General features: G+C 37.9%; 1 protein-coding gene and 2 long non-coding RNA genes across 3 annotated transcripts; 2 read left to right on the top strand and 1 right to left on the bottom strand.

Annotated features, from left to right (window-relative positions):
* The first annotated feature begins 581 nt into the window (after positions 1–581).
* Positions 582–6,531, top strand: gdf6a (growth differentiation factor 6a). Its single transcript, XM_079626067.1, has 2 exons — positions 582–1,071; positions 4,548–6,531. Exons 1-2 carry the CDS (start codon positions 735–737, stop codon positions 5,426–5,428), a joined length of 1,218 nt encoding a protein of 405 aa, XP_079482193.1. The 5' UTR covers positions 582–734; the 3' UTR covers positions 5,429–6,531.
* A 307-nt stretch (positions 6,532–6,838) lies between these two features.
* On the bottom strand, positions 6,839–10,546 carry LOC307005555. The gene is made up of 3 exons (XR_013799298.1): positions 10,488–10,546; positions 10,225–10,353; positions 6,839–8,275 (listed from the first exon to the last, which is right to left on the bottom strand). It is a non-coding gene; the product is annotated as an uncharacterized lncRNA (long non-coding RNA).
* A 391-nt stretch (positions 10,547–10,937) lies between these two features.
* LOC307005701 lies at positions 10,938–21,101 on the top strand. Its single transcript, XR_013799319.1, has 6 exons — positions 10,938–11,010; positions 11,613–11,885; positions 12,072–12,132; positions 14,602–14,676; positions 14,808–14,874; positions 19,535–21,101. It is a non-coding gene; the product is annotated as an uncharacterized lncRNA (long non-coding RNA).
* Positions 21,102–21,704: the final 603 nt, after the last annotated feature.

The raw sequence follows: 21,704 nt of genomic DNA, 5'->3' as shown, positions 1-21,704 counted from the left end.
TTTGTCAACCTGTTAACCTCTGTCAACATGTTAGTCTACTTGGAAGATCTGGCATCCTGTTGCGTTGCCTGGTGCAGAGACGGAGATTAGCCTATGACTTATTTTCCTTTCAGGACAGAGTCATGAGACCGAGCAATTGTTGTCCATCGTTTTTGTTCATTTCTGAGACCAAACTTTTTTTTTTAAAGCTCTACTCTGTCCTTAAGAGCACACATATATAATTTCTAAATGTACAATTAATTAATCATATTTAATTAAGATTTTTTTTAAGAATAATGAAGTAGGCTACATTATATTAATTATTTATGTTATTGTTATGTATCGCTATTATGTAGCCTAATAGGCCTAATAATAATAATCATCATCATCATAGTAGCCTAATTCTTTCACAACTGCTAGCTACTATACTAATATTTGTAAAAAAATTATATTAAATGACTAACAAAACAAAAACAAAACAACCGTCAACAACTCAGAGGTTTTCAGAGAGTCTGGAGAAGTTCTCCAATAAATACTGGAGCTTCTGTGTAGTGGGCGTGACTCGTGAGTGAGTGAGTGTGTGTCTCCAGCCTCGCACTCTTGAGCGTACAGCGCACTTCACTTGAGACACGCAACACGGATCTCGCGCTTTCCGCGTTCGTGAGACAAACACAAACCAAAAAAACAAAGCAAAAAACACCCCGGCTTCACTGGGAGACACGGCTCTGCTTCACTTTTGGGGGGACAGTAACACCATGGATGCCTTGAGAGCAGTCGCCTTTTACACGCTCTTCATTTTCCTTTGGAGTTTACCGTGTTGCCAGTCAGCTGCGCTTCTCTCGCAGAAAAGGAGCAAGGGTGCCAGGAGCGCGTATGATGGACAAAGGTCACCCAAATTTCTTAAAGAGATTTTCGCATCCTCCCCGGGCGTGAGTCGTCGGGATGACTTAAAGGACCCGGTTGTGCCCCACGATTACATGATCTCTATATACAGGACTTACTCCGCTGCTGAAAAACTGGGGCTCAATGCAAGTTTTTTCCGCTCTTCAAAGTCTGCAAATACCATAACGAGTTTTGTAGACAGGGGAAAAGGTTTGTTTTGTTTTATTCTCTTGTCCATGCATTATCTGAACTATGCAATCCAGCATTTTCACTCTTTATTAACTATTCTTCTTACATGAAATCTGTATACTTATATATAGGCCTAATCATTTTAAAATGATGTAAGATATGCTTTAAACACGCAGACTTGTAAAGCAATAACTTTTTAGTAAAAAAAAAAAAAAAAACTCTTTTGCGCTAAAAAAAAAAGATCTAGATTATTGTTAAAAGGGGAAATAATGATATCTTCCGTTGAAATTGGAGGAATGATTTTCAGGGTTTGTTCATGTGCTAATGGTTTGGTAATCACTCGTCCTGCTTGGGCCGCAATTTAATGGTCAGCACGACCTCATATTTTGGCTAGTATAAAGTTATATTGGCTTTACATTGACCCTAAGGTAACATGCCAATAAAACACTAATTGGTCCGTTTTCTAAATGAAGGCAATAAATCATTCCCTTAACATCCTCGCGTGCAAGCAGTCCCACAAACGGTTCTCACAAACCTCACGAGGAAAAATGACTTGCATGCGCACATAATATATGATTAAATGTGCTTTTTGGCACTGAAAGAAAATATTTTTTATTTCTACAAAACAGATCAAATCTTTTTTTTTTTTTTTTTTTTTGCTTTTAAAAGTTAAAACAACTTTTGATCCAGTTTAGAGTTCCCAAGTGGATTATTTTATTTAATAATGCTGTGCGTATTAGTTGCAGTTAAATTGTATTTACTTGCAACAAAGTAATTGTGTGAACATTGTGAAGAAAAACGAACACAGAAACATGCAATAAAAAGAGGAAGGCGGCGCAAACATTGCACTTTTCTTTTGCAGATATACGCGCTCGCAGAAAGAAGAGAAGCGCGCACTGATTTGATGAAAAAAGCTTCACTTTCCTCACTGATTTTGATTTGATGTGTCATTGGCTATGACCCTTCACTGGACCCTCTGAGGGTTGCTTTGCATCAAACCGCTGATTGGAGTATTTGAACTGGGTGATCTAATTGAGTGTCCATGTCATAACATATCAAACACTGTCTATTCTCCCGTAATGAACTAGTTCAGCAAGTGGCACATCACCAAAAGAGGAAAGCAAAAAGTGGAGAGGACCTTACGTCTGTTCAACTTTGAAGAATTGTTACTTTATGGACATGTTGCTGGCTTTGTAGCATTCAAATTATCGATAGTTTAGTGCATTACGCGGGGGTACAGATCAAAACTTTTTTTTATAAGCATCTTAAAGTGCTGTAGCAATCGGTGTGTAACATTTACCGTCAGTGCTTAATGCAAAAATCAAACTGTTGTAGTTGCCTGGCTGCACTACAGTGTCTTGGCTATATGCGCCATGCGCGTCATTCGCTGCTGAATGTCATCAAGAATCATTTCCACTCAAGCGCCGTTCAATTATGATAAGGCGGTAATCTTTTTGTGTAACAGGAAGGAATTTCCTCCAAAACAGATAAGACATTTCCCCAAATTTTAGATCGTTATGGTTGCAAGATCAGACAAGAACAAACGGAATGTATGAAAATTACTTTTGGCACTTGTAAGTAACTCATTAAAACGCAGATGGTGCCCCGGTAGCCACACCAAGACCAAGAGAACTCTCTCTCTCTCTCTCTCTCTCTCTCTCTCTCTCTCTCTCTCTCTCTCTCTCTCTCTCTCTCTCTCTCTCTCTCTCTCTCTCTCTCTCTCTCTCTCTCTCTCTCTCTCTCTCTCTCTCTCTCTCTCTCTCTCGTCCGACAGATTCGAATTATTGGACAAGAATGTTCATTGATTAAAAGCGTGCGATTGTGTGGCTGGGATGATTTATGAATTTATGTTCGTGGCTAAACTTGCCTCACTTATCTGTTTAGGCCGTCGCGTAAACTCGTCCAACTCTTGCTGCATGCAATTGCATTTTATACGGGCAGTAATCACTTTTGAAGCGGTATGTTTGTTTTTGGCAGAAGGGATGAAATATAAGAGGGGTGCATTTCAGTGGGGTGGGAGGGAATTTGGAACTGTTAATTATTTGGTGACCTTGTATTCGATTTGTTTGTGGTCTTATAAAAACGCAAATGTGGACCATACGTGCATTTAATTTTAATACTTTTACAAGCCTATTATTATTATTTAATTTCGATTTATTTGTTCTAAATGGCAATTTAAAAAGGCTTTGAGGTTTGAATTGATTTTAATGCAGTGCATTTTTGTATTTCTGGACATTAAAAAGCAATCTGCTCTCGAACAGCCAAATTAAAATTAATGGTGTTATTGAAAATTCTGCACGTATTTCTCTGGCATTTTTGTTCAGGCTAAATTATATATGTGCTCGAGGCGTATTTGGAGCGATAATAGTCAAACAGTTCAACTAAATTTCTTTCATACACAAGCCCACGTGAATTCAGATAAATGCTTCTCGTTTGGTCCGTCAGAGAGATAAAAGGCGGTGATAAAGTGAGACTAGGCCTCTGGATTCCTGAAGGGGAAAGAATGCATTAATTGTGCATTGTTCAACACGTACAGTATGTCGCTTTGTGTCTGGCGCACTCTTTCCCCCCACTCTCTCTCTTTCTTTCTCTCTCTCTCCCTCACTATAGCTACCAGATCTCTCTTATTATCACCTGTACATATTTATGACAAATTATTTTGCAAACAATTTACCCATTAGACAGGAATAATGACCACATAAGGAAAACAAAAAAATAGCCTACCCCCATGCTATGATTTATAAAAATGGTCTAAAGTTTCAAAAAATAACGAAAACCCCGCTTTAGATTCAGTCACATGATATATATTTTTTATTTTGTAATTCTTCATGGTGCTTTATTGCCCCAGAGACCAATGCTGATCTGAAGAACCTGTAAAGTACAGCCAATAATATATTTTGAATCCCAATCTACCAAAAGTAGCCAAAAGTGTTTATTCAAGCTTGCTACATGTGAAGAACGGAGGAAAAAAAAGAAAAGAAAAGAAAGATATCTCGGAAAATATTGGTTTACAAATTTGTGGGCTATATTGCTGTTTCATCATTTTCATTTTTTTTCCTTCATACAATTTAGAGTGAGTTTGCCCCACTTTCCAACTAAAATTAAGCTGAAAATAAGGCGTTTTAGAATGCGAGTCAGCAGAGAAATTATGTAACCATCCATCTTCCTTTTATTTTTACGACAAGCTGCATTGTAATATAAATAAAATGTTTAAAAATGTTCTATATGCTTGTTACGGTTACCAAACATTTTAGAAAAAAATATCTAAAACGACGAAACTATTGCATCTTCGTTTCTCTCTCTCTCTCTCTTTTTTTTAAATTAGCCATCTGCTCTCTTATGCTTAATTTTGTATATATTTTTTCCTCTGTTCAACTTTGTTCAACAAAGACTAAAAGAAAGCCGAAAATAAGGTTTTAGGTTTTACCTGGCCCCTTTATTAGAATGTGAGTCACTCTAAGTGAATCTGACTGCAATTATTTCTCTTTATCTTGCAGACGATCTCACGCTCTCTCCTTTGCGAAGACAAACTTATCTGTTTGATGTCTCAACTCTCTCAGACAAAGAGGAGCTGGTCGGTGCTGAATTAAGGATATTTCGCAAAGCGCCCGGGGATGTCCAAGCGTCCCCATCAGGCGTCTACAACATTCATTTACTCTCATGTCGATCAGAGAGGCCACTTGCTTCCACATCCCTTGATCTTCAGGATTCCCGAAAAACAGAATGGGAGGTTCTGGACGTTTGGGGGATTTTTAAAAACAGGCATCAAGGGAATCAGCTTTGTCTCCAGCTCAAGGTTACGCATGGCAAAACTGACACTGAAATTGACCTAAAGCAACTGGGTTTGCACCGGCACGGCCGAACGCAGCAAGAAAAGGCCATTTTGGTGGTCTACACGCGGTCTAGGAAGAGAGAAAATTTGTTTAATGAGATGAAAGAGAAGATCAAGTCTCGCGGAGACCACGAGGAGGAGGAGGAGAGCGCGCTGCAGTTTAAAGCGCGGCGCAGACGGAGAACTGCGCTCAATAACCGCCATGGGAAAAGGCATGGCAAAAAGTCCAAATCGAGATGCAGCAAAAAGGCACTGCATGTTAATTTCAAAGAGCTGGGATGGGACGACTGGATCATCGCTCCCCTGGATTACGAAGCCTACCACTGCGAGGGGGTATGCGACTTTCCTTTGAGGTCGCACCTGGAGCCGACCAACCACGCCATCATTCAGACGCTCATGAACTCCATGGACCCCAACAGCACGCCACCGAGCTGTTGCGTCCCCACAAAACTCAGTCCCATCAGTATACTATACATAGACTCCGGCAACAACGTCGTGTACAAACAGTACGAGGACATGGTGGTCGAACAGTGTGGCTGTAGGTAGCGAATCACACACCAGGTTTTGGCACCAAGGCATAAACAAAAAAACAAAAAAACTTGAACGATGCGTAAAGACGCGCTTGAGCCGCCCAAACTGCGCATTCTCACCTATGCAAAAGGGATTTTCATCAGAGACATTTTGACATTTTAAATAATCCACACCGGCCACTGCTCATGGTTGTGCCAAGAGCGCGTGCATAGTTTTTCTAGACTTGGAACAAAATCTACACATGCTGGGTTTCTTTTTGTAATTACGTGCCCAAACCCCAAAATATTTCTATAACGATTCGTCTCTCGGACGAGGCAGGTAGAAGAAACGCCAGATTCAGTGCATAAGCGTCTGGACAGGATTGACTGAGGATTGTGTTACACCATTATCTGTGTGGACTCAGAAGAATGTGGAGACGGGCACCTGTTCAAACTCATCTGTTAGTTATATCGATAAGATACTGTATGGTATATGGATATGAATGAATGAGTAAAACGCAGTGCCCTGGAAACGCTTTTTTACGACCAACGATGCGTAATCGAGTCAAATTCAGGGCAAAGGTGAATGTACCAAACACTAAATACGGCATAAAGCGATTCTGCTTCATCCCTGCAGTGAGAAACAGAGAGACTGACAGATGCTTTTGAAGGAGCATCGGACAACTGTTTTTTGAAGTGCCTGGACATTTTTTACTTCGGTAGAAATCCACAAAATGTCATTTTGTACTTTCAGAGAAGTCAAAAAGTGGAAATCCATCAACGTTTGCATCTTTACAAAATGCACTTCCGCAACTGTCCAAGTAGCCTGGAAGGAGCGTTTTTTCACGACCTATTGACTGACAAGAAAAAGAAAAAAAAGAGACTCGCAAGCGAGATTATATTTAAATGCACATTAGCTTTGAATGCACTGTTGTTCATTATTTGAGCTGTAAATATTTGTAAAGTAAAACCTAAAGTGCAACGTATGAAGAAATGCAAAACCACATTTCTTTGTTAATGTACATTTATAAATGCACTCAAATCGCTATAATTTCTATTCTATAATTATTTTATTATTTGTGATGTACAGAGTTTTCATGATAATCGTGTATTTCTTACGCTGATAAAACAAAATTAATTTAAAATGTATTCATTATTGCTGAGGGTGGAAATACCATTATCGATGTCTACCTCATAATTGCATAGAATATACGTCCTGAGGTGCATTCAGCTAGAGTTTAAGGTTTTTCCCAAATATATATATATATAAATACAGTATATCAATGGATAATACTATATCCACACTATTACTGTACTAATAAAATGAATAAATGCACTTTGTGTGGTGCCAGTGACTCCCCAGATCCATTTAAATATTTTGCTTTTTAAAAAAACCTTTTGAATGAAATCATAGTTTTTGTTTTCTCTCATTTAGTTCCAGTTGTTAAATATGAGAAAGTCTATCAGAGAGATCAAGGTTTTCCTCTTTCTGAAAGATATCTCCTCAGACAAAGATTTGAAGTATATGAATGAAATGTGATGCTACTGGTCGGAGTTAAAATAGTTACACTTTATTTTAAGGTGCCCATGTTACTGTGTAATTAGATATTTAAGTACTGAGTTATAATAATGAACATGTACTTACTATAGTGTTTAGGATCCGGGTGTTGTTTGGAGTTAGTTGCATAAAATTATGCACATTCCTATAACATTTAACAAGGATACCGTAAAATAAAGTGTTACCAAATTATTCAATGTAATCTGTAAAATTACACATAGATCAAAATTTTCCTTTTATGTGTGTATAATACATTCTTCTCTACCCCACAGTTCTTTAACAGAGAAAGCAATTTTATCGGTATAGGGTTAAATCATGATTATTTAATATTATTTAATAGGGTTAAATGGTGACCTCATAGAAACCACTGCAGCAAAACAAACTGTATTTGCAGTATTCCTGTAAACTTCATGTTGGCTTCTATCATTTTGAATTACATAGTTTTTAACCACATATGATGTCAATATTCTGCAGAAAAACTCAATATCTATACCAAATTGCATAGATTAGATTAAACAATTCACACAGCTGACTTTACTTTCTCATAGTGTGGGGCTTGATAATATTTCTTGTTGTTGTGTGATTTTCCCATGTAGTTATGCAGTGTCAATGTTAGTTTCAGTCCTGTGTGAAGTCTTGTTTTCAGTCCGCAGCTTCTTTTCATGTGTCCATCTTTTGTTTCCATTCTCCTGACAGTTCCTCTTGTGAGATAATCCAGCTCTTCACCTGATCTGTTTCACATTTTTATTAGCTCTCAGACAGTTTTAAAACCCCATGAGAGTTCTGTGGCTCATTTTCACAGTGCGTTATTAGCAGAGTTTTTATCCTCGCATACGTTTCTGCTCCAATAATCAGCTCCGCGTAATGGTGCTAATATGGCAGAGTAATGCCTTGCACGGTCACCTCTCAGTGAATAGTGTTGAAACATGTGGACCACAGAGATTTAAGGAAATACATCTCCAGCGTGGATCTGAGTGTACGAGCAACAGGCTTTTTTCTCCAATGAATTAGCTATCCGCAGGTCAAGTTTTCTTAACACTGTAATGTTTCCCGATCTTCAGATGAAAAGGTTGAAGGCAGGGATTGCTTCCATATAGGCATCGGCCTTGGCCTGGAAGCAATTAGGAAATTGCTTTGAAATGCTATATGTTGTCCAGACTCTGTTACAGTATCATGCCACTCCACACATGTTTGTTCAAGGAGGGGGAAAAGATGCTAATGTGCCCTTTAGCTGTCTGTGCGAATGACACTTACAATGATAACGTCTTTCAGAATGAGGACAGCATGTGCAGTGTCAGGTGGGATCTCATCACCCCATTACACGTCCTTTTAGAATGGATAAAAACACAGGAATTAGTTCAGCAGATTCTACCATTTTCCTGTTAACACTTTACACCAGGTTCAATGTGTTAGCATTTGTTAATTCATTAGGTATATCACACATTTTTAACACCATTTATGAATCAGGGTTGTATATATAAGTTCAAAGGAACATAATTGATTTGAAATAGAGTTTGTGTAACAATGTCAAATTCATTATTGTAATTTTATGATCAATTGAATGCATCCTTGCTGAGCAAATCTTATTTAATAAAAAATATATGATTTTGTGTTATACATAGATACATACACTACAGTTAAAACATTTGGGGTCAGTATTTTTTAATTTATTCATTAAAAAGAAATGAATGCCTTTATACTATAATATATGCACACACACACGTATGCATGCATGTGTATATATATACCGTATATATATGAAGACTTCAGATGCAAAAGCCTCTAAGTGCCATCTGAAATTTTCTTCTAAAATGATAATTTTTTATCAAGCTCGTATATTTAAGTTCAGTAATTTCACTTTAATGACAATTAATAGGTAATTTTCATTGCCATTAAAGTGAAATAACTGAACATAAACATACAAGCTTGATAAAAATTAAATTTTCAGATGGCACTTAGAGGCTTTTGCATCTGAAGTCTTCATATGCACGCACACATTTTCTTATGCACAACAAATTGGAGTATTATACATGTATTATTATATGTAGAAATTATTAATTTATTTTATATTATAGTATATTATAATTTATAGTGGCCAAAGATTGTGTAGAAATACGCACATATGGTATATTCTTTGGATATGATTCAAATAATGGGGATTGCTTTGCTAGATACGATAGGCTTCATGTCATCTTGACCATATTGTGGACTTTATTTGAGGGTTTCAAGAACATTTGAGTATGACAATGATCAGAATCTTATTTTTTCTCTCTCAGAAAAGTTTTTCTCAACTTCTTGTAGAACATCAGTGACCTTTTAAAGGATAAAAAAAGGAGACTGATTGCAGACCCGAGTCTGTCTCTTATTTGATTTTGATTTATGAAATAATGGCCGGGTTCATAGAAAGAGTAGATGGAGATCGGAATGCAGGAGATACAGAGGGTGTTTAGCAAAATGGAATGCAGAGTTTACCATTTCGGGTTCTTCAGTGCATTCCTGGACTCAGTGCTGCATTAAGTAAATGGCTCTTCCTGGTCATTGGAGAGCTATCTTCTACTGTCGGGAATGCCACTTGAGACATCACTGTTTATTTGAATGTTATGTCTAATGTGTGTGTATGTGTGTTTTTGTCTTTCATAAAACTGTACAGTGAAACGCCTGGCAGAGGGACAGATACCTTTCAGTGGAGTTTTGGGGAATGTTCTTCATAAATAGCCTTGACGCATCACATCTGTGCACGGCGCTATCAGACAGGATTTCGACTGCGGAGGGCTCTGCTAATGCTTAATCTCAAAGATATACAGTCTTGATTCTTCCTTGATTCTGGGAAGCTCTCGTAATCTTACATATCAATTACCGATAATGGATGCATCAAGTAGACATTAAGAAAGCATAATTCAAAAAGTGGGACAAACACATTTGAATGAAATGTTAAAAGGAATATTCTGGGCCCAGTTCAAGTTCAAATTAAGCTGTTGGTTACCACAAAATATTATTTATCTAAAGTGCATAACCATTAAAATACTGCTTCAATGGCAAACGATGTAAACATCATGTTGTCAAGATGATTTTAGTGTGAAAAAAACTTGCTTACTATTTCTGTGTAAATTTATTCAGTTTTTACAATATCGACTGTGATTTAAATAGCTTTAGAGCGATTTTTTTTTTTTTTTGTCAAATTCACAACTTTTTATAAAAGTATCAGCTTTACATTCCAAAAATTGTAACCTTAAAGGGATAGTTCACATTGAAATTTTTGATATGTTTTAGCTTACCTCAAGGGCATCCAAGATGTAGGCCTAACGTTAGGTGTCTTTGTTTCCACAGTATTTTCAATTTTGATATTTTTAGGTCAAACCGTTGTTGTCTGTCAGTCATACGTAATGCAGGTCTATGGGGTCCACCTCAACGAGCATGCACAGAGAAGTCCAAATTAAACATGATTTAATGACTCGTAAATGTAAGTACACATTGATGGCCTAAGACACGAAACGAGCGGTTTGTGTGAGAAAACGAACAGTATTTATATCGTTTTTACCTCTTGTAATCACAGTCACGTCCAACTACTCTGAGGGCGCGGGCGCTTCCTTCTGTGTGACGTGTACGCAGACTGGTGCATAGAGATATATATACTAGATGTCGCATTAAAGACATTCGTTCCAATGAACTGCCGTAGCCAAGTCGAGATCTAGTGTATACATCTATGCACCAGTCTGCGCACACGTCACACACCAGGAAGCGCGCGCGCCCTCAGATCACTTTGGACGTGGCTGTGTTACAAGAGGTAAAAACGATATAAATACTGTTCGTTTTCTCACACAAACCGCTCATTTCGTGTCTTAGGCCATCAATGTGTACTTACATTTACGAGTCATTAAATCATGTTTAATTTGGACTTCTCTGTGCATGCTCTTTGAGGTGGACCCCATAGCATAGACCTGCATGATATGACTGTCAGACAACAACGGTTTGACCTAAAAATATCAAAATTGAAAATACTGTGGAAACAAAGACACCTAGGCCTACATCTTGGATGCCCTTGACTCAAGGTTAGCCTTGAGGTAAGCTAAAACATATCAAAAATTAATTTCAAAGTGAACTATCCCTTTAATTTTGCCTTAAAAAAAAACAAAAAAACAAAACGAGATTAGCCAAAATGTATGGATCCGCTAAAGGGACATGGTGGTGGAAATAATATGGAATGGGAGAAAAAAAGTTTTCCGTTCTTTCGTTCGCATTCAAAAAACACACATTCACACACAAAACATCTGCGAGAGAACGCAAAAGCATTGACATTTTTTCCTTCACCATGTCCCTTTAGGTGCTCTGTAATAATAATATTGTTTTGTGTGTTATAATCAACATTATACCACCAATTTAAGTTTACTTAATCCGTTTGTGTTGGATTACATGTAATCCAACACAAACGGATTAAGTAAACTTAAATTTTACATATATTTAAGCAGATTTAACACAATCAAATTAAGTTTGGACAAAATGTATAGCAATTGTGTTGCTTAAGCTCATTTTAATTAAGCAATTTGAACAAGCAGCAAAAATAATTTCTTTCAGCGAATGCAGTTAAATGTATGGAAAACGTAACATTTTATTACAACACAATACATTTTCTCCCACTTTAAATGTCATCTTGTTAATGATTAAGATTAGAGAACACACATGTGTCAGGAGCCTGTTCATTAAATTGAATGGGAAGAGAGACAGATCAAAAGACAGTAAGGAGGGAGTGTGTGTTTGAGGAGACAGAAGGACAGCAGCGCACACAGATGGGAAGATGGAGGGTGGACGAGAGCATGCTTGAAGGGTGGCAGATGCCTTGACTGACCCCCAATGTAGCCCTGCATTCATCCGCTGGACAGGCACAGACAAAAGACCGACCCAAACAGTACATACACTTGCCCATGCCTTGGGGTCAAAGGTCAGATAATCTTTCATCTAATTTTTTAGCACTGTTCTCTTTGTAAAGGGATTTTATATCAACAGGGGTCAGAGCAATTAGTGGCTGCGCTGAAAAAAAAAAGAGAAAATTTCATGATTAATTCAATAAATTTGTGAAATTTACCAATTTCTGAGTGAAACTTTTTCCACACCTTTTTTTTTTCAGCTTGTCGATTTGCAGAAAAACACATGACGGAGCAGGACAGATGAAAAAAACGAAAGAAAAGGTGACGTTCCTCTTATGGGGCATCTGCTGAGTTTCCCTTCGTTCCACAATCCCTGAGATGCTTTTTAGTAACACCTGGGTTTAGCTTACCTGCTAATCGCATTATAACACAGGCTGCGGGCCGTTTTGAAAACCGAGTCGTGCTTTTATCTCGTTAAACATTTCAAATCTAATAGTAGCTTGTGGAGAATGTCCAGGATTGGTTGTTCTAAGTTTAAGAAAGGGAGAATACGCAAATATTTGCCGGCTGTCCGCAATGATGAACGTTTCACACACTTGTTTGACAAGATGCTTTATTTTTCTGGAAACTCTTTAGGCGTTGTCACACTCGTGGCTCAATTGAGTGTTTAGAGACAATGGCCTGGTATTGGTTACTGTCGTTAAGTGTGTGTGCGTCTTGTTTCGGCGTTTGGTTAGAGTGTGTGCTAAGAGCAGGGTAAATTTGCACAGCCGATCAGACAATAGCGGTGTTTAGTGGCAGGGCAGGGACGCGACCTTTTTGCCACCCTCCATCTGGTTGCGCTGCTGGCCGTGTGCCTTGACTGCTACTCTTAAAACTTGACTTAAAGTTGGGGTGAGCCGGAGACCTACGAGCCTGCTTGATTTCATAAAAACAAGCTTGCGCCGAGAGGAACAATGGAGCGTTTGGAGTTGTACTGTAAAGTGATCCACTGAGAAAAACAAACACGGGGCAAGAGCGGCGGGCTAGCAGGAACAGACCCTCCACGAACGGGGCGGGCCGGGGGATTCAACTCGGGTACTTGATTGGTAAGTCGCCCTGATGGACACCTTCGGGCTCTGTCGATGGAGCCTGGGGTGTCTCAAAAGGTCACAGCCCCTGCTGGCTCGCACCATCCATTAGTCATGAGGCTTTGCAGCTTACCTGTCTAGCGTTTCAGCTCGGCACAATACAGTTAACCTCAATTGCGCTTGATTAGGAGGTGTGGAGAACCGCCGGCTAGGAGCGCAGAGCCTTCCTAAAAAAAAAAAAAAAAAAAAAAAAGATCAGACATCAATTATGCACCTCCAGGATGGAGATTGGGTGACAATGACTTTTCGTTGGCTTTCGGGACGTCAGGCTGCACATTATGTGAGCCTTACTAAAGAAAAGGGGTTCAGCATTGTCCCGAAACCCACCACCCCTCATTTGGTAATTACCCCATTACGTGTCAGTGGCGGATGGAACTGTAACAGATGTTTTATGGCGGGGAGCTCTTTTCATTTTGTCTCCCTGATGAGGGACAGATTTATGGTGTAACTCGACAATGCCATTCAAAAGTGAGATTCCAAAAGCACACACACACACACACACACACACACACACAGACAAACAACAAACAGATGAGTTGTTCCGGATGTGTTTAGTTTTTGTAGGCTCCCGTCTGGGAGACAGTCAGCCGGCGTGCATTCATGATGTGGTCTGACACTCTCGGCAGCGAGCGAACCACATGCACTTCATTTGGACTTGGAGAGCGAACCGGGATTCCAGAAAACAGTTCTTTATCAGAAATCTCTGTGTGTGGAGAATCATGAGAGCTAAAAGAGATTTTCTCAATGACCGTGGCCTGCAAGGAGGTTGTTATCAACTGAAGACGTTTCTTCTCTTGCCTTTAGACTTATTTGAAGTTTAACAGACGACACAAAAACCACATTGGAGACTGATAGGTTTTCAGACAGTGTGCTGTTGTTGTCTTCAAAAGCAATGGATGATTCTCTGGCTCCTTGTGGCTGTCTTCATTACTTAAAAAATGTTTGATGACGTCGTTGCTGAAAGACTTGGAATGATGATATGCAATTTAATACTTGCTTATTGCAATAGTGCATACCAGACTTTATAACTTTATAACTGCTCAACATAAAATGTATTTGATGCATCAAATTATTTTAAAAAATATACCACGGTGAATTCCAGGTCATTTAACCTCAAAAGTAAATAGAACTTATAATTTGCTTCAATAATAGGATGCGTTTAGGATAAAGATATTTTTTTCCCCATTAACAATTTTCTCAATGATTCTTTTCTCATTACTTCAATAAAGTTAAGGTTGCACTTTATTTTAGGTGTCTTTGTTACAGTGTAATACATTTAAGCACAGATCAATGGTAACTAACACCACTATAGGGTTAGGATTAGAGTTTGGTTAGATGCATGGAATTATGGATAATTTACTTTAGTTTACTATAGTAAGGACATGTACCATGTGTAACAAAGATAAAAAGTGTTACCAAAGTTTTTTTTTTTCCAAATACTTAAAATGTTTTCTTTTATATTTAAAAAGGCAGCACACCAAATACGATCTAGTTTATATATAGTTTATTTTATATATTTTGTATAAATAATATCGAAATATAAGTATTTACAAGTTACGTGTTTATGCATTACAGAAATAAAGTATTATTTTCATTATGGGAAAAAATGCTTAACTGTAATCTTTTTTAATTAATAATTTCTTCCTTATTCTAATTTTAGGTTTCAAATAATGTTCTTCACAGGTTTCATGAGAAGCTATACATATAACGTATCACCTTTGGTTTATGTTGTCAGGTAAGTTAATATTGCAATCTTGTAATATAAATACTGTGTAATTATTTAATAAAATGAATCCTAACTTTGCAAATCAAACAGGTAAGCTTATAAACCTAAAGCAAACAGTGAGTTTTTCTCTTTTCTTTCAGAGCAAGAGAGTTTCTCCGTGTGACTGATGAGGCGTTTCTCTTCCAGCTAAGGATTGAGAGTTGTCAGGTACAAGTCTTTTAACCAACAAGGTCAGAGGAGGAACAGTTGACATTAATCATTTACCAGCGTGACACAATGGGGACCTGAGAGACTAGATAGCCCGGTGCAACCAGGACTCTGAGAGACAAACACACGCTCATCACACCTAGATAAAGCACATGCTGACATCACCGCACCTCAGTGCAAATCAATCAAAACGAATCACACTTTCTCAAAATCATAGATGAATAGAAAAGAATATTTACCGTAATAGAACTGATAATTGAATTCATTACTACTTAGAACGACCGGCATGGTTTGTTGAATTTTTCAGAAAATGCAGCATCTGAAATACATAATGTAGCTAGGATTCAGAATGGGATTGAATAGGATTCAGGATTCAAAACGGCCAACTTTCCCATTAAACCTAGTGTGCCGCAATCCCCTTCCTGTCTAAGCAGATGTAACTTCATCTTCCTCTTGCTTTTGTCTTTTTTTCTGTCTCCCATCACCTAAGAATGAGAGCGAGCGAGCGAGAGAGCGTCTCTCCAGCCTGATATTTCTGTTTGCAGAAGTCTGACCTTTTTCTGAACTGTTAAGTGAAAGGCACTTTCAGCTGTGGAATCAGATGGCAGTAACCATATGCTGCTCAACTGATACAAAGGTGGGAAGGGAGGGAGGTTAGAGAGTCGGCATGTTGTGGTGAAAAGGAAAGTGTCGTGCCACTTCTCTTTGTGGCGGTTAAGGGTATGTCAATGCGTGTGTGTGTGTCACAGTGTTTGACTGGACGTGCTGAGAAACACACAGACGGTCTGCTTTGCCGTCGAGATGGTGCTTTTACATGGATGAGTGCCGTGAGCAAACAGAATTCTTTCCTTTGTGGACCACTTTGTGTGTGAGTGTGTTTGCATGGGTCTGAGTGTTCAATAGTGCATGTAAGTGGGTTGGTCTGCATTTGCCTGCAGATGAGGGACTCTGAATCTCCTGGTCGGGGTGTAATAAACTCCTCTTGACCCTTGGGTTTAGTGAAGTTGGGAGACAAACTCTCCCTCTTCTTGATCCCGCTCCTCCCTGGGCCGCTGACAGGAGGGCCGCTGACCGTCCCGTTTGATTGGCTCTGAGAACGACAGAGATGGAGAACGAGGGCCAGCTGCGAGTGGTCAAATGCCACTAATACATCATTTCTCAACCAGCTATAATTCACCAACTAGATTTTACAACACATCAGCAAAAATGTTATTAGTCAATTGTTGTCCATTTTACCTTATTTTGACGTACTTCTGAATGATACAGGATATTAAATGAGAATAAATGGAGGACAGAATTTCATTTCATCCAACATAACAACAAAAGGTGTTATATAAGAGTCAGGCCGAATGCAAGTTTGCTAAACACAAAGCTATTTGGCTATTAACATTAACATTATCCAAAAGTCCATGTGAGTAACTGCACAAAAAGGAAGAGTGAGTTATTATATTTTAATAGTTTATAAACCTTTTTTCTTTGTAAAAACAAACTCAAATAAGTAATTCACTAAGGTCATGAACAAGCATTAAGAGCATAAAAAGGACAAATGTGACTTTAAAATCAAGCATTGAAATAAAGTTAAATGCATAAAAATAAGATATTAAATAAGATAAATACAGTGACCAAGAGATTTGAACCTAACTATACACAATTATATGCTTTAATTACATTTTATTATTCACATTTAGTGTCACATTTAAGTTGTTATTCATGGTTAATATTCCTCTCTGGCATATATATATATATATATATATATATATATATATATATATATATATATATATATATATATATCATGAACTTGGTGCATGAAGACACATTGTGCCAGTTTTGAGTTGTAGGTTGAATGTTTGGCTAATGATAAATGGTTTTTCAGAACAAGCAAAGACTGTTGATCCATGAATCACATGCTTTAATGTGCAGAAACACCTCATATATGTTAACAAGACTGGCGTGAGTAAGATTTTTATATATATAAAAAGGAATTAATACTTTTATTAAATAATAATCAAAAGTGACATTAAAGACATTTATAATGTTACAAAATATTTATATTTCAACTAAATGCTCTTCTTTTGAAGAATACGCTCTTCTTTCTATTAATCAAATAATCTTAAAAAAGTATCACAGCTTCCAGAAAAATATTATGCAGCACAACCGTTTATAACATTGATAAGAAATATTTCTTGAGCAGCAAATCAGCATATTAGAGTGATTTCTGAAGGATCATGTGACACTGAAGACTGGAGTAATAATGATGCTGAGCTTTGCCGTCACAGAAAGGAAATACATATATTTAGAGGAAGTACTAATATTTCACAATGTTACTGTTTTAAGTGTATTTTTGATTAAACCTTTACGAGCATAATAGACGTATTTCCAAAACATAAAAAAAAAAAACCTTAAGAAGGGTGCTGTGTTTTTTTCGGGCACTACTGCTTTCATTTGAAATCATATTATCATACTTATCATAACTCTTTTGTGCTTTCAATCACACCTAAATTAGTAATTGTGAATGTGACCCTCAATGTGTGCCAACCCCTTCATAAAAATCCCTTCAGGATCCCAAATATACACACCCACTATCATAATCGGCGATATGAGGATGGGAAGAGGGGGATGAGAGGAAGAGGAAGGATGTTAGTTACAGGAGCAACATTAATTCATTCCTCCAGCTCCTCTTTGAAGAGCACAGGCAGCTATGACAGGCTAAACGCTTCCAGAGATGTCACATTTCCAGCCAATCTTAAAGAGCTCGAGCCTGCACTCTTCCTTTCATGTTTGATTCTGTTTTCAAGATTCTATGATAAACAGACGAGGACGGACTGGGGGCAGGAGAGAGCAAGAGAGAGAGAGAGAGAGAGAGAGAGAGAGAGAGAGACAGAGAGACAGAGAGACAGAGGGCGACAGGGAGGAGGGCAAGTCTATGCTGTCAGGGGAACCAGATGCCTTTGCAAATTGGCTCTTTGTCTGTTTCATAAGGGTTTGGAAACGCAAGTCCAAATTAAGACCTGGAATTTGCCTTCAGCCTTCTAGGATTGCAAGGATAGTGCACTGAATCCAATTAATTTACGTTTTCAGGCCACCAGATCATGACTTCAAATGTACAGTGGTTAGGTTAAACTATTCTTCACATGCTGGCAACACTGTAGGAAACTGAAATCTATTCTGATCACAAAGATGAATTTGTTGCTTCTGGTTATAGATTAGACATCAAGTGCCGTACCAACCCTCTACTAAACTTGTTTATTGTACATAACAAAAAATGTTCTTGAAGTCAATGTGGATTGCTTTTTCCATCTAATTTTATTAAATATCTAATAGTCAAATATTTCATATATTGTGATAATATATAGATATTTAAACAATTAAATAATGTAGGCCGGGCTTGATTTTATCCCGATGGATGGTGAAAATTGGACATTACTTATCATTACTTATCAAACAAACAAGTACTGTGGTGGTATTATGGTAATGTGATGTTGGGTCTACCATGGTATTTTTGAAAGTACCTGTAGTGCCTTCAAAGTACCTTTGAAAGCACATAAAAATAAGATGTATAAAATAAGATGATGTATATAAATAATATAAAATGAGATAAGATTTTATTGAAAGAAACCAATACTTTTATTCAGCAAAGAAGCATGCTTGAAAGTAAAGACTTATATAATGTTAAAAAAATCTCTCTTAAAAAAAATTACTTTTCCTTTTGAACTTTCAAAGAATCCTGAAACCATGAATCATAGTTTCCACAAGAATATTAAGCAGGACAACTGTTTTCAACACTGATAATAATGAGATGTTTCTTGAGCACCGAACCTGCGTATTAGAAAAAACTTTATGTTCGTGTGTTGATTTAGATTGAGTATTCGGTTCTAGTTTGTAAGCTAAGTAACCCAAGGTCATGGGTTTGATCCCCAAAGAACACAATGAAACTAATACTAAGTACATTTGAATGAAAGCACCTCCCAAATATTAAAATGATTCTGCTTGCACGTCAGTGGTGTTTCTTCCTCACTCTCTTAATAAGCATTTTGAATCAATAAATAAAGTGTCAGAAGTACCATGGTGTTTAGGAGAGGAGTTTTGAAGAGCTAAATTTAAGACAACCATATGTGACGGGAAATGTTCCGCGTGGCATTTTGCTCGAGTTTAAGAGTAAACGTGAGCCCGAGAAAATGAGTTTAACCACATCCTTTTGACATCTCAAACCTACCCTCCTCCTCTCTTGCTCCCTCTTTCTGAGGTCTGTGGAGTATTCTGTGTCCTAACACAATGTTAGGGGGCAATAAAAGCCTTTGGGGAAACAGAGCATTTCCAGCCAAACTCCGGAAAAGAGGCAGTAAAGGGAATGTTAACCCAGTCAAAAAAAAAAAAAAGAGAGAGAGAGAGAGAGAGAGAGAGAGAGAGAGAGAGAGAGAGGAGAAAAAATTGAGCACCCATAAAAATAAAATCATAAAAATACCAGAACAGTAGTGAAACATCTTTTCATTATCTGTAATAAAAGCCCTAAACAAGCCCTCAATAATGGGTAAGGTTTCATAACAAGGGACTGGTTAAATGTCTATGAATCTTGTTAAAAGATATTGGTTAGAGCCGTTACATGGTCGGTTACGACGATGGGTCACTCGATAAATCTACCTTGTGCTTCTTTCAACAGGGTGGATGGAGCACATGCTGCACCGTGATGCTCTGGAAAGCACGTGGAAGGTCAATGACTTCATGGGATCATGGGATCTTCTGAGAGAGAGAGGGCAGTGAGGTAGGTCTGGATGCTGGCAGAGGTGATTGAGTTCCCACAAGCTGGTGGTGCAGCCCATCCCAGGGTTTTGGCAAAGACCGGGGGGCTCCTGGTGGGTTTGGTATGAGGAGGGGGCATTCCAGAGTTCCAGCCAGGCTGATCGGTGATTACTACTCCTCCTCTCCGCTCTGAGGCAATGCACTGGCCCCGAGCAGCAGGATGCCCCCCTGACTGGCATGTCTCATTAACTGGAGCGAGTGCTGAGAAAACGAGAGAACGACCCAAAGGAAGCCACTTTCCATGCCGAACACTCCTACGAATACGGCTGCCTGCGTTTCTTCAGGTATAGTCAAAGGTGTAATCAAACTAGATGCAAATATACATACAAATGCTCACTTAGAGGTCAGGAAAGGACGTGTAAAGAGAGATGAGCATCTTTGACTGAATGAGTAATGTGCAGTCTGAGAGGAAAATGCAGCTCGCTGGCTCCATCAACAGGCTGCTGATCTGAATGACGTGCCCTTGGGCCAATTGCATTGCTTAGTGCAACAGCCATTAGCCAGTTTAGCTGTGAAGCACCACTGACCTCTGGAAGCTGGGACGCGCCTTAAGAACATATGGCAGGGTGTTCAATGTCTTTTTGGGGACTTAATTTTTATGATTATGGAGCTTTTTTCACTTATTTTGTATTTCATTTTATTTTATTTTTATTTTGTGTGTGTTTGTTTGCTTTTCCAGAAGTCTTTTTTTCTTTTGTTACTTTTCTGTTCTTTTTCTTTTATGTTGATGATAATTTCTACAGGGACAATTTATACATTTTAACCATAAAAGCTACCTTTCAGCATAGTCCTTAGGTTGCAGACCATGAGAATATTCACTTAAAAAATGTGATTTATTATTAATATGCTAATATTAATATACACATAGACATTAAATAAAATGTCTAAAAACTAGCAAAAAAAGTATACATTATACACAAAACTTTAAGTGCATATACCTACCAAGAATATATTTTATTATTAAAATGTTTATTTATTAAATTATTATTATTATTATTATTACAGGGAAAGCACAATCTACTCATTATACATAAAAGCAGAATTTTAGCTATAATCCTATAGGTGATTTATAAACATCCTAATCTATACATTAAATATAATGTCTATCAAAAATCATATATTGTGTTTGCCTTCCCAGAATATATTTTTATTGCTAAAAACACTGCATTTCATTGTTCATGAGACTTAATGTGGTTCTCAGTTCTTTAGTTCTTTTAATGCACTCGTGATCCCAACAATTTTGGTCCTAAATTTTGTGCGTCTGTCTTTTTCAGTCAACTCCCAGGTTTAAATCCCTCTTTTATTAAGTCCGTTGTGTATCAAAAGAGACATCGGCAGAGCAGAGAGTTCACTTTTAAAACACTGAATAATAACAGTCCTGTAACAGACAAACAAAAGCTTTCCAGCGCACAGAACTGTGTCAATAAAAGCTTGGATTTACAGACATGTCAATTTTATGAGTTGGCAGTCGCAGGACCAACACTCTTCTCTTACTGTGCGCTGGCCACATAAAATGGCTCAAGTGTTTATGTAGCCTGTGGCAAAGCTCTGCTCTTGGTTACAACAGTGCCGGCGTGACAAGATGTTTCCGGATGAAGTTTAGTGTATGATAAAGTTGTAGTTTCACATCCTACAAGAAGAAAAAAAAAATCACTAATGAGATCTTCTCAAATCTCAATCGCTTCTCCTAGACCACAGTGTGTTTAGATGGAGAGTTTGTTGCTTCTCAGATTTTCCCCCCAGAAATTTTTAAACGGGCTTTTGGATTTTCAGAAGAGATCTGTGCAAAGAAATTGACATTTGCAATCAGAAGTATTCTATAAGTATTCAAACATTTCTAAATGAAATACTTCCAACATTATTTTTTTCTGAAAATGTCTGCTTTGATCCAGCCTGAGATGGTTGGCTGGTTTAAGTGGCCAAAAAAAAAGAGCAGTGTGACCAAGTTGGGACCAGCAACTAGTTTAGGCTGGTTTAAGATGTTGTTTTTCTTCCTCTCTCTGCCTCTAGGAGGGATGCTTTCCACATTC

Source organism: Phoxinus phoxinus, assembly GCF_949152265.1.
Source record: "Phoxinus phoxinus genome assembly, chromosome: 10".
In the NCBI taxonomy this organism is placed as follows: Eukaryota; Metazoa; Chordata; class Actinopteri; order Cypriniformes; family Leuciscidae; genus Phoxinus; species Phoxinus phoxinus.
This window is presented reverse-complemented; position numbering and strand designations above follow the sequence as displayed.